Source organism: Rhinatrema bivittatum, chromosome 4, assembly GCF_901001135.1.
Source record: "Rhinatrema bivittatum chromosome 4, aRhiBiv1.1, whole genome shotgun sequence".
In the NCBI taxonomy this organism is placed as follows: Eukaryota; Metazoa; Chordata; class Amphibia; order Gymnophiona; family Rhinatrematidae; genus Rhinatrema; species Rhinatrema bivittatum.
In genome coordinates this window covers 123,373,934-123,386,538 of record NC_042618.1, presented here as the reverse complement: position 1 = coordinate 123,386,538, position 12,605 = coordinate 123,373,934, and the positions used below count along the sequence as shown (strand labels likewise).

Here is a 12,605-nt window from a genome sequence, read left to right as displayed (position 1 = left end):
ACTCCAGCACCCGAATGGTCAAGTGCATGGACCTGATGGCCCCTCCCTGAGAAGTGCTTTTTGCCAGCCAATCATCCAGATACAGGAAGACATGCATTCCCAGACTGCAGAGATGCATTGCCACCATGGCCAAACATTTTGTGAAGACTCGTGGGGCGGACATGAGCCCAAATAGCAACACCCTGTACTTGAATTGCTGTGTTCCCACGACAAATTGGAAATACTTCCTGTAATTGGGGAAGATATCAATATGAGTGTATGCATCCTCTAGGTCAAAGGAGCATAGCCAGTCCCCTTTTTGCAAAAGGGGGATCAAGGTGCCCAAGGAAATTTTTCTCTTTTTAGAAACTTGTTCAAGGCCCTTAGGTCTAGGATAGGACTGATTTCTCCAGCTCTCTTTGGAATCAGGACCTGGAGTAGAATCCCCACCCTCTTTGCCTTGGTGGTATAGGCTTGACTGCTCCAGCTGTTAAGAGGGAGGAGAGTTCTGCTTGTAGTAGCTCCTGATGCACTACCGGCCCCCAATATAGGCATGGAGAGCAATTTGGCAGGACACCCAATAGATTTAATTAGTACCCTTGGTGGATGATGGACAAAACCCACTGGTTTGATGTTACATTGGGCCACTGATTTGCAAAGAACCGCAGCCTGCCCCGACTGGAGGGCCCCATTGTTCCGGGTATGTGCAATTGGCTTAAACTCCCTATAGCCCTGTCAAAACCTCATCTCCGGAGATGACTGAGCAGGTGGCTAGGGTTTGGGAGCTCCCTGCTGCCTAGGCCAGTTGCAGGAGTCCTGATGGTATTGAGGGAGTGAGGATGCGGAGGATAGTACTTCCTCTGGCAAAAGAAAGATTTCCTTGGCCCTGGCCTCGACAGCCTCCCATATGAAGATGACTGATCCGGTGTACTGGCAGAGAGTTATTGAAAGGTCTCATGGTGTTCCTGAAGTTGGGCCACAGCATCCCTCACCTTATCTCTGAAGAGATCCTCTCCAGTACACATTATGTCAGTGAGTCATTTCTATACCTCTGGTCAGAGATCAGAGGCCTGCAGCCATGCCATTCTGTGGGCACTGATTCCCTCTGCAGAGACTCTTGATGCTGTTTCAAAAACATCGTAGGTCGCACGCACCTCATGTTTTCTGCATGCCAGACCTATGTGCACCAGGAGGCCACCACCTGCACCTGCTTCCAGATGTCCTGCAAGTACTGGTTCATGTAGAGCTGGTAGGCAGCGATGCAGGCAGTAAGCAAAGTGCCTTGGAACACCTTCCTCCCAAGAGTGTCCATCGCTTTGTGGTCCTTCCCCAGGGACACTGAGGAATGGGTCAGAGTGCTTGGCCCTCTTGAGGGCAGATTTGACTACCACTGACCGGTGAGGCAGCTGTCGCTTATCAAATCCAGCAGCCTTCTGGAGGAGGAAGACCCCATCCACCTTCTTGTTAATGGGAGGCACTGTGAGGGGGTATTCCGATATCCTCAACAGCAAATCTTTAACAATCTAGTGTACCGGGACTACCACAATCTCCTTAGGAGGCTCCATGAACTGGAGGATCTCAAGGATTTTGTGCCTGGCATCGTCCTCTGCTAAAAGTTGAAATGGTATGGCCTCTGCCATCACCCTCACAAACTCTGTGAAGGTAAGTCCTCAAGCAGGGACTTCCTCAGCTTAATTGGAGGAGAAGGATCTGACGAGAGACCATCAGAGCCCTCTGAGGAGGACTCAAGTCATATCATCCCCCCCAGGGGTCATAGGGACCCTCACTCTCACTGTATGCCACAGTGGATGGGGCCCTAGGTGCTCTGCCTTCATCCAGAGATCCAGGCACCGGTAGAACTGGACAGGGGACTACAGGCCTCTGTGTTTCTGCTAGCCTTGGTGGAGCTTCCTCCTTGGAGGACTTGGCAACAACCGCTGTATTGGTCAGAGGAGGCCTTAGTGCCCTGCTGGGCACCGGTACTATCCCAGGAACCAGCACCAGCTGGGTCAGTTACGCCCAGATGAGCACATTGAGCTTCTCCAGTAGCAGTAGGATGATGGGCAGCACCAACTCTGATGCCTTTGGTGCCACAGGCCTGATGCCCTGCAGTGCCCAAATCCATCACTAGCTTCTCCTCAAACTTTGCCCATGTCAACACCGACTGGGAGGAAGGAGAGGAGGCCAAATTTTAGGATTCATAAGGTGGATCAGCAATGGGTACCAGGACTGGTGCAGACCATCAAGGAACCCCGGCATCGATAGAGGATGGGCCCTTTTCACCACGGGATTGCTTCGGGGCATTGTGGCAAAAGCCAGTGCATCCCCACGCACGGCACCGTGCACTTACGGGGGCCACTGCTGATACTTCTTAGGCTTCCTTCGATGCTTGGCCCAGTTTTTCCCCAGTGCCAAGGCCGAAGACAATGAACCTAGAATCCTCGGCCTGGAGGAGATGTCAACAGGCTGTCTCTGGTGCCCCTATCCACAGACAGATCCACCGATATCAATGGAGTTGTGTCCGTCAATGCAGCTCCAAGGTCCATCGATGCCAATGCTCCCAATGCTGATGGCTCACACTTCCTCGACCCAAAGAGCTCATCCATTCTTGACGAATCAAAAGATGTCCCTTAGAGGTCATTTGGGCACACAAGCGACAACCCCAGACGTCATGCGATGCCCCCAAGCAGCAGACACAAATCGTGTGAGGATCCGTAATGGACACAGTTCTTGGGCACCTGGGGCATCGATGAAAAGTGAACATGGCCATGATGGAACAAAAGAAAAAAGGGGGGCCACAGACATGAAATGAAGGTGGTGGCCATTGATGGCCAGCGGGCACTGGGGGTACTGCTGCCGTGGGGTGAAATTGACCGTAAAAAGAAAACTTACCAGAAATGCTGAAAACCCTAAGATATTATGGGGAGGCAAAGAGAGGGTCCCAGCAGATGGAATGATACCGAAAAATGTGATTAAAAAAAAAAAAAGAAGTTTTACACTAGGGCAGAAACAGCCAATGTGAGTGAGCTCAGTCAGTCTGTGAGGCTTACAGCTCTGCAGAAAAAAAAAAAAAAAAAAGAGACTGAAAAGGGCCCCCGTGTATGGCTGCATGGTATAGCGCATGCTGGGCATGCTCAGTGTGCCTAGTCAAAGTTCTAGAAACTCTGACATAAGTTTTGTACATCAGGGCTCCCTCTGATGATGTTACCCACGTGTGAGGACTACCATCCTGCTTGACCTCGGAGAAAATAATATAAACTGCTTTTTTTGACAATATTTGCCTTATTTCAACTGATTATATGGGATGCTAAGGATATAAAGTATATTGTTTTACACCTCATGTGTCCTAAAACACCAGGCAGATTATCTGTAATATTTCTATAGTACCTTTTTCAACACAATCCTAAAAAGGAAGGGGGGTAGGAGGGAGAGAATGTATCCTTACTTGACTTCAAAATGTAATTAAATAGCTACTTATGAACAGTATTCCCTGGATCAATGGTGTCAGACAGAAGTGATCCATTAAGCCTTTATTCATCCAGAATAAGTACCTGCACCAGAATTTCATAGGCACCTCTGCAGAATGATCTGAGCACACCCCAGATTTTTCCTCAGTTTTTGTACTCTTCCTGGTACAAATGGCATACAAATAATTATACAGGACATGACCTGACCTGTGGATTTGATTTTCTGGCTGGGCTGCATGGTACTGTCCTCGTGGTCTATTGGTTGACTGGAGAGGGAGAAAATCCAGATCTCTGCTACTTTGGCAGTGGCTTCCTTAATGTTACTGAACAGACTCAGAACCTGGCCTCCTTCAGTTGGGTGCTGCATTACCTGCATTTATGGAGTTAAAAGGCAATTGTTAAATATACTAATATGTATTTCTTCTATAGAATAATAGGCCTGTATTTCATTCTGATGTAGTTCAGTTCTGCATATTCTTTTGGAGAATCTGATCTATGTCAGTGTTGTATTATACACTTCACTGACATCCATGTTTATACAGGGGCAATTCTGAAATTTGTCTGCATGGCTTGCAGGTCTGTGACATGATCTGCAATATAGTTTTCTTGGGCAGTTTCCCTTTGAAAATCTCTGCTGGCGGGAACTGGCCAGAGACACTACATTTGCTATAAGACAGGTGCAGGCACATGCCGAGGTGAAATCCCCACACATACTTTGTCTCTCTCACCCTCACCCCACGGTTAAAAATACACGTGCTGTGAAACAGTGCACATACCGCTAGCTGTTGAAGAGAGGAAAGTTTTCAGTTCAGGGAACTTACCCAGATAAATTCATAGTTACCTGGGAAAACCCCTTTGAAAATTTTCCTCCCCATGTATACATGTTAAAAGCTATAGAAATGTATTCCCTCCTCAGAGGCTATTTACAGAGCTAAGAAAGCTGTAAATCAGTCCCTTTTTCTACCAGATCATAGTGCTATTTTTATATCTAAGTCCTCATTGATTGCATTTGTAGTCCAAGTTGTCCTCTGTCAAATATCCATTTCAAAAAAATTCCAAATCTTGAGTTTTTGTGGGGAATTTTATATATACATCTATCAGTATTTTCAGCTCTACTCATCTTTCACATAACAGCTTGCAAAGACAAACAGCATCCAGTTTATAAATCTATTTGTTATTTAATAGCCAACATGAGTTTTCAGTTATCTAGAATCAGAGGGGAAAAATGTAAAGTACACATTTAAATAGGAAAAGGTTTAGTATTCCATGACCAAGGCCAAAATCTCTAGTTGCACATAAATTTCAGTGAAAAGAAATGCTTTTAAATGTCTAGGGTGTGCTACTGCAACATGCTCTCTACCAGCGTTTCAATTCATACTTATTTAGCCTATTTACGACTATGCATTTTTGAGAGGTAAGCACTGAAGTAGCCACAGCTATCCGAGGAGGTAAACCTAATATAGTGCTTTCTTCTTTGTACAGCAAATCAAGACATGAAAGATTCCAGCTTCAAAACTGTTTACTTGTATGGACCCGAGGCAGGCCTGTTTGGTTGCAGTGGAGATTACGTAGTAAATTGCGACAACACAATATGGAAGTCGTGAAGGAAGTTTTCTTTGTATTCAGTTTCTCCTCCCAAGACAAGGGCACCCTTTGAGCATTCCTTGAGTGCACAAGAGTTAAGTAAATTCTATGTGGAAGGGCAGCAGTGTTCTCTGAGCCAGTTGAGAAACAATTATCAATGGTAAATGCCAAACAATCACTCTTACAACATAAAACTCCCTACCTTGGCAGGGCAACATTTTGAATGTTTGGTCTTGCCTCATACTACAGCTCGAAAAGTTTCCAAGAATGTAAACCCAGCCTCTGCACAAGCAAAATGAACAACAATCCAAAAAAAAAAAATACAGACCTTAACTTGAGAGCCTTTCCAAGGATGCTCGAAGTGTGACCCGAACAAACGTTCATATAGAATGGAAAGTTTACCCAGGGATTATGCATACAATATGCTGACAGCTCTGTCTTCTGTGGGCTGATCATTTACGCTAAATAGGCTCACCTACCTCAGCCATATTGATGGATCCCACAGCCAGGGTCTTGTAGCCCAGAATTGTTCTATTTTTGTAACGTTTCCTTCTCTGCAGCATGATCTGAAGTTTGTTGCCTTCCCTTTTCAAGAAATGTGGATACTGCATTCAAATACAATTTACAATATGTATTATATAATTTACTTTTAGCTAGAGTACCATATAACTTACAAATCAGATGTTAAGCTAATATATATTTCCATATAGAACAACTTGTAAGATTTTACATGATTAAGGTAATTAGAACTCTTCTTAAAAGTTGCGAATATTTGCTGGTAATATATAATGCATCTACATTTTTCTAAGCTGCATGAACACACTAATTCATTTCACAAAATATAAGGCTACCCCCCCCCCCCCCCTTGCCATTACTGGGCTATGACAGGACAATTGATAGCAACCTGATCCCATACTAGATTTAACTCTCCATCTGCTTGTGTTCTAAAATCACTTACTGCTGCTGACATCACAGCCACTTTTCTTTAATGCATCACCTGCAGTACAGTCAGACCAAGCTTGCAACTTCTGCACCTACCAGGAGAGCCTTTGGTAACCAAGGCAGGTGTTTTGTCTCCTGTCATATCAGATTTTATATTTGATCTATTATATAGCAACAAATTATACATGTGAAAGCCCATAAAAACTAGTGTCAAAAACCCACAGCTCTGAAAAAGACTTAGAAAGATATCAAACCAGGAACAAAAATGCAACCTGGAGATAATTAATATGTAACCCGGGCACCTTTTCAGGTTACTATTAAGCCCTGGTAATAAACTTGAGGTGCAGTTAGAGAAAGGAATTAGGGGGAGGATCCATTCTGTGACAGCCCCCCCAGTGGCAGGACCGAAATGGATATCCCCTGCAGGAGGCTTTTTAGCAGACCTCCGCAAAGGGCTCTGGGGGCAGACTAAGTTGGAAGTTAGGAAAACATTTCAACCTCTCTCTAAGTTACATTCTAACCTTCCTGGAGCCTTGGAAACCCACTAAGACCCTCCAGCGTGGGTTTGGACTATACTGCTATACTCTCCAACCAAGATACAGTGTGTTTTGTCCAGGATCTGAGGTATATTTTGTTCTTTTGAGTAAAGGAGCCCTGATGAAGGCCTGGGCCTCTCCAAGTTTCAGGGATTAGGGAATTCTGAGTCAAAGTATTTTCTGCACAGAGCAGGCATTCATTTCTGAGTGCAAAACTGCATTTTAGAGGCACTTTTTTTTTTTTTTGCATTTTGGGTGATTAACTAATAGCACTCATCAACATGCATTTGCATGTGATGAGCGCTATTAGTTTCGCTGTGTGTTGGACACGCCACGTTGTGGAGGAGCTAATCCCCTTATTGCATAATTAATACCCCATAATACATAAGGGGATTAGGTAGCACCTACACAACCCGTGTCCAATTGCGGGTTATACAGTGCACTCAGCTGAGTGCACTGTATTGCATCAGACCCATTGAGGGCACAAGAAATGTACATCAAGTGAAAGAGAAAAGAGAACTATGGAGCTAGAAACCTATTTGTGCAATTCAACCATGCTGTTTGCAGTAAAGTATTTTTGGACACTCACTCAGTGGTTCCTGTGTATTCTTTGGCATTCAGCACATTGCACCCAGCACCAAGTGTTAACAATTCACCTAGCCCAGGGAATTCAGCACATGAACCCCGCACAGGGCCCTGAGAGGACTCCTTTCTACCCCTAGTCACAAGGACCTGCACATTGGGAAGGGAAAAGTCAGAGAAGCTAGCCAGGGTCCCTGCCCCCAGGAGCAGACAAAAAACTATGTACCTACCTGTTCTGGGTTTGCACACTGAGGTGGGGTTACAAATATGTTTATTAATTTGTGATCAACACATTTCTAGAAGAAAAACGCTTACCAATTTCACATCATCATAACCTCTCTCCTTTTCTTCAAAGTTACTGTAACTTTTCCTGAACCAAAGGGCTGTAGTTTTACTAATAGCAACTTAAAATAAATCAGTAAAAATACTCTGTGGGATTCTGTCCATGAATTTGGGCAAAAGCTCTCCTGCATCAATAGAACTACAAACCAAATCACACTAGTGATTTGTAATTTTACATTTCCTGCAGCCTTCTGGGTTCTAGATTATATTAATTTGATTGCTCTTGAGTCTAAAGGGATTTAGCAAAATAGTTCATACCCAACTTCCAATTATATTTCTTGGCTAGTGACTCTGAATAATTTATTAAGGCATAGGAAAGGGTTGTTTAAACACCGGATCAGATTGCACAGCTAGCAAATGTTAGGGCGCATGTTTTTGAAAATAAAAATGCGCTAAAGAAACATTTTACTTAGTAATGGCTTGGGAAAAATGGCTCTGCCTTAAACTGTGTTCTCAAACACATACAAGTGACTATGCAATGTGAAATGAGTTTTACTGATCCGTAAAACAGTAAGTAGCAAAAGGAAACAATCACTTTCTCAATAATCTCATGTCTCACTTTCCGCTACACATGGGAGAAATGAATCTTATTCAAACCGCATACCAGTCTATAGATATTTCAGTCTATGAAAGAGCTTGTTTTATTATGTTTCTTTAATATCTTGACACTGATCTGGATTGTGCCCCATTATTTAATTAGATTTATGAATCACCCAGTCTCCTTGAGAACTGCAGGCGATGCAGAGATACCTTGAAACATGGTGCGTGTTGGGACATTCGGGATTATAATATTTCACAAAACAAGATAAGTCATTTGGGTATTAATTGTATTTGCAAACACAAAAACAAAAAAAAAGAAAAGATGGATGACTGGGACCAATGATCAACTATAAAGAAATGAATACAGTTAAACTAGTAGTGCTTATTTGAGACCCCTGTGAAAATGAACTGTATGTTATTTTGATCTTTTATAAATTATGTGCGTATTCCAAGTAAATACGTTATACATTTTGGTACATTAAAAAGATACTTGAACTAATATAATTTTCACCAAGTCCTCAAGTGCTTCCTAGCCAGTCTGGGTTTCAGGTTATAGACAATGAAAATACATGAGACATTTGCATACGACAGAAGCAACGCATGTAAACCTAATCTATATTCATTGTGAATATCCTAAAACCAGACTGGCCAGTAGTGGGTAACAAGGACTGGGATGAAAAGCCTTGCCTTAATATATCATTTACTGAAGTCATGTCAAGTTTGTTTCATGGCTGCATGGCATTTTAGTTCAGTTGTTTTTTTTGATCAGCCCATAGACTGATAGTTTACAGCTAGCATTTAAATCACAGTCGCTATAAACAGTCAGAGCACCCTCATTCCATGTGCTGATAAAAACCTTCGATAGAAAGTGACTTTCAACATCCTAAAGTTCAATTTGTTATTCATAATCATGAAGATCAAAACTGTGAGTAAAATCCCATGCTGTCATGCTTTTCTGGCACTGTTGTGTTTTATGGACAAATTATACTATATTCACAATATACATAATGTGCGACATTAGTCTGAAGATAAAAAAAGATCAAAACATTAACTTCAAGGAGCCTGTTAAGATTAGGTAAATAGAATTGGACAGTCTTAAGATGTTCCTGTATTGCATACCTTCAAGCGAGACATTATATATTTTCCATGCATGGCAAAAGGGGAAATGGTTCCCAGGCAGAGTTGTTACTACATTTCTTCACGCCCGTGGGACGGAACTTGAAGTCCTGTTCTAACTTTTCCCGAGCTTTAAGGGACTTATGAAAGGAAGAGACACTGGTAGAAATACAAAGGAAATGGGAGCAACAGGCTGGACTATGCTTGACTACGAAAGATATAGCCAAGATCTGGATGGATTGCTTGTCAATCACGGAGAATGTCTTGCTGCGAGAGACTGGATATAAGGTTCTCCGTTGCATGTTTATGTCCAGAACCAGGATGTATATTGCTAAGTTAAGCGAAACGGATACATGTCTGAAATGCAGCCGGGCTCCAGGATCACTGATGCACATGTTATGGAATTGTGACAAGATTCAACAGTACTGGACACTGGTGACTACCGATTTAAGCCACATTCTACAGAGTACGGTGCCTCAGAAGCCGGAGGTTTGTCTCCTGCGATTTTTTCAAGGCTCTTTAGACACTTTAGAGGAATGGGACAGCGTATTCCTGAAGAAAGCACTATTGACAGCGCTACAACCCATACTGGCGACCTGGATCAAACCTGACCAACCACGAGTGGAACAGTGGACAAACAAACTTTATAAGCTTTTGCAATTCGATTATATGACAGCGAATAATAAAAATCCAGCAGCAAAAATAAAATGTCAAAAGATCTGGAGTAGATACTGGAACACCCTATCATCACCCATGCAGGACTGTGTCAAGAATTGCACTACTCCTTGAACTTTAGATGGAACTTATGGACAAATTGGACGATGGTCGTACAGGTTCGAGGACACTGGGGGGGGGGGAGGAATATATGTTGGATATAATATAGCAACTTGTATAGAGCCATGTGTTAGCTAGCCTATGTGCTTTCTCTCGAAAGTATGTACGTGATTCAACATTATTGTTCTGTCATAGTTATACTGGCTTCGGTTTCGTTTTTGGTATATAATAAACATATGTTTAAAAAAAAAAAAGATGTTCCTGTACAGACAAAAGTTCTAGCAAAGAGAAATAGTTCAATTAAAAAAGATTTGTTTTATAAGTTACAGGGTTTGTCTACTGCTTTAAGGAATAATTTAAATACAAGTAAAAAAATAAAAATATTTACAAAAAGTTACCTGTAATGAAAAAGTTAGTGCAAGGTCAGTCTCCACTTGTCCACTAGGTGGCAGCACAATCTCATGAGATCGTAGTATTCGCTTCGAGCCCTGTATAAGGCAAAGGAAACCCATTATGACAGTCCTATTTGAAGTGTCCTTGCACGAGTACTCAGTATGTTATGTGGTTATAACTGTTGAAAGGAGACATTTTTATCTGTTTAAAGGTGCGAGTGCTGGAGGAAAAATGCAGTAGTTGATAGAATTCTCCAGTACAGCAAAAGCAGACCTGCGGTACTCATTGCAAAGTATCAGTGCTCACGTGCTAATAAAAATCAACCTTCCAAAATTTTGTAATGGCTTAGAAGTATATTAGTTACATTTAAAAAATAAAATAAAATAAAAACATTACAATTCTAATAAGCAATTCTATAACTCAGAAAAGTATCCTTGCAAAGTTCATCTTCATGACTAATTCCTTTGTTTAAGTTGCTTACTAGAAATATTACATTAAAATGAATACATTTTCAAAACAATTGTACATAATATGAGGAGTATGCATGGCTATAGCACCACCTAAAGAGATGAAATATTCTTCACAGGCCTGGAGTGCCTAGAGCACAAAAGGCATTAATGTCACATGTTTTTAATACACTGGGGGGACTGAAGCAATTTTTTGCACAGCAATATATTGCCATCAGAAACAGAACTTGAAATTTGCCCTAACAGATTAAAAGCATCAAAGGAATGCATAGCCACACGCATGTCATGTGTTTATAACCAATGCATTCTACCTCTCCCCACCCAGCCCATCCAAACAAGTGCCTTTTTTTTTGGTTAAATAGAACCTTTCGAAGTATTTTTGTAATATTGTGCATAAGTTGCATCAAATTTCACAGCAGACTTATGTGTATACCTCTTTGAAAATTATTCTGGTAAAACTATGCACACAATTACATGGCCTATTTAGTGTACACAGTTTTGCAGAGAGAATTTGTGCATGTACATTTTAAAATATGAACATACATCCAAACCTTCCCTAGACTATCTCCTTGGAATGCCTCTCGCTTGTCTGTGGAAAACTACATGCATACAGTGTGTGTGCACATAATTTTGTGTGTACCAGTCACACAATTCACCTGCAGAAATGGCCCTTTAGAAAAGCACCTACTTCATCTGTAGAAGTCTCTTTGAAAATTACCCTCACAGTCTTCATATTTTTTATTTCTGCTCAGGAAATACAAAAATCAGAAATATTTTAGTTTTTATTTTAATGCTACTCAAATTTAACAAACTGTATTTCTACTAAGTTTAAAAAGGTTTCTTAGTATCTAAGCTGAAATTTAATCTTATTTGTTCATTTCCTTTCCTTACAAATGGGAATTCTCTCTCTACAACTGCCAGAGACAGAGGACACACCTTCTCTCTCTTATGAAGTCACATCCAGATATAAGAAAGGTTTGGTGGAAGGCAATTGCCAGTAAACATCTGTTAGAGCATAGGGACAACTACCTTATCCCAAATTTTGATATGGGACAGTGAGCAAGAAAGAAAAAGGGGGAAGGTGTCCCCAGTTTGTTCTGAGCGTTTACCTGATCAAGCTGTCTACTTTCTCTTTCCATGTATCCCTTTCTCTGCACCACTGTGGAAAATAGGAGGAAAAACTGGAGGCTCCCTACCCCCAGAGAGGGGCAGGGATTGGCATGAAAGAGGGACAGCAGAGAAGCGCCTGGTTTCTAGACTATGCTAGGTTCTGGCAGCACAGTATTCCCGGCTGGGATTTGGATAGGTCTAGCAGGACTCAAAGAAAGCAAATTAACTTGTAAGATTAAATTCTCCTTTCTTCATCTTCCTGCTAGACCAGTCTATACACATGGGAATCTGTGAAGCTACTCTTAGCACAGGTGAGAAGACAAGAGCATTACTCTAAGATGCACAAACCAAAAGCTAACACTCTGCCTTGGCCTCTAAATCCAATCTGCAATAGTTGGTAAAGGAGTGCAAGGAGAGCCCAGTGGCTGCGTTACAAATGTCATCTGGAGTTACGAAAGATGCCTCTGCCCAAGAGGTCGCCTGTGCCCTGGTGGAATGCGCATTGAGCCCTAATGGCACTTCGTTACCTCTGAGAAGTTACGCTGATATAATTGCCTCCTTAATGCATCTGGCCATGGTTGCCTTAGAGGCTGCCTCTCCCTTCTTTGGACCACTAAACAGCACAAACTTGTCTGTCTTTTGAAATGGGTTTGTCACTTTAGATACCTCAGTAATATGCGTGAGTCCTTAACCTTTGAAAGCTGGAAAGGACATTATCTTGGGCAAAAAAAAAAAAAAAAGACAGTATTAGGTAAAATAACTGAATATGGCAA

At 42.0% G+C, this 12,605-nt stretch overlaps 1 protein-coding gene across 4 annotated transcripts in view; it reads right to left on the bottom strand.

Annotated features, from left to right (window-relative positions):
• PACS2 (phosphofurin acidic cluster sorting protein 2) overlaps positions 1 to 12,605 on the bottom strand; it is a 490,004-nt gene that overhangs the window by 131,132 nt on the left and 346,267 nt on the right. For all 4 annotated transcript variants that reach the window (XM_029598809.1, XM_029598810.1, XM_029598811.1 and 1 more), the window contains exons 3-5: positions 10,261 to 10,350; positions 5,510 to 5,635; positions 3,654 to 3,816 (exon numbers count right to left, since the gene is read on the bottom strand). In XM_029598809.1, coding sequence (XP_029454669.1) covers positions 3,654 to 3,816; positions 5,510 to 5,635; positions 10,261 to 10,350 — 379 coding nt within the window. The remainder of the gene's footprint in view (positions 1 to 3,653; positions 3,817 to 5,509; positions 5,636 to 10,260; positions 10,351 to 12,605) is intronic.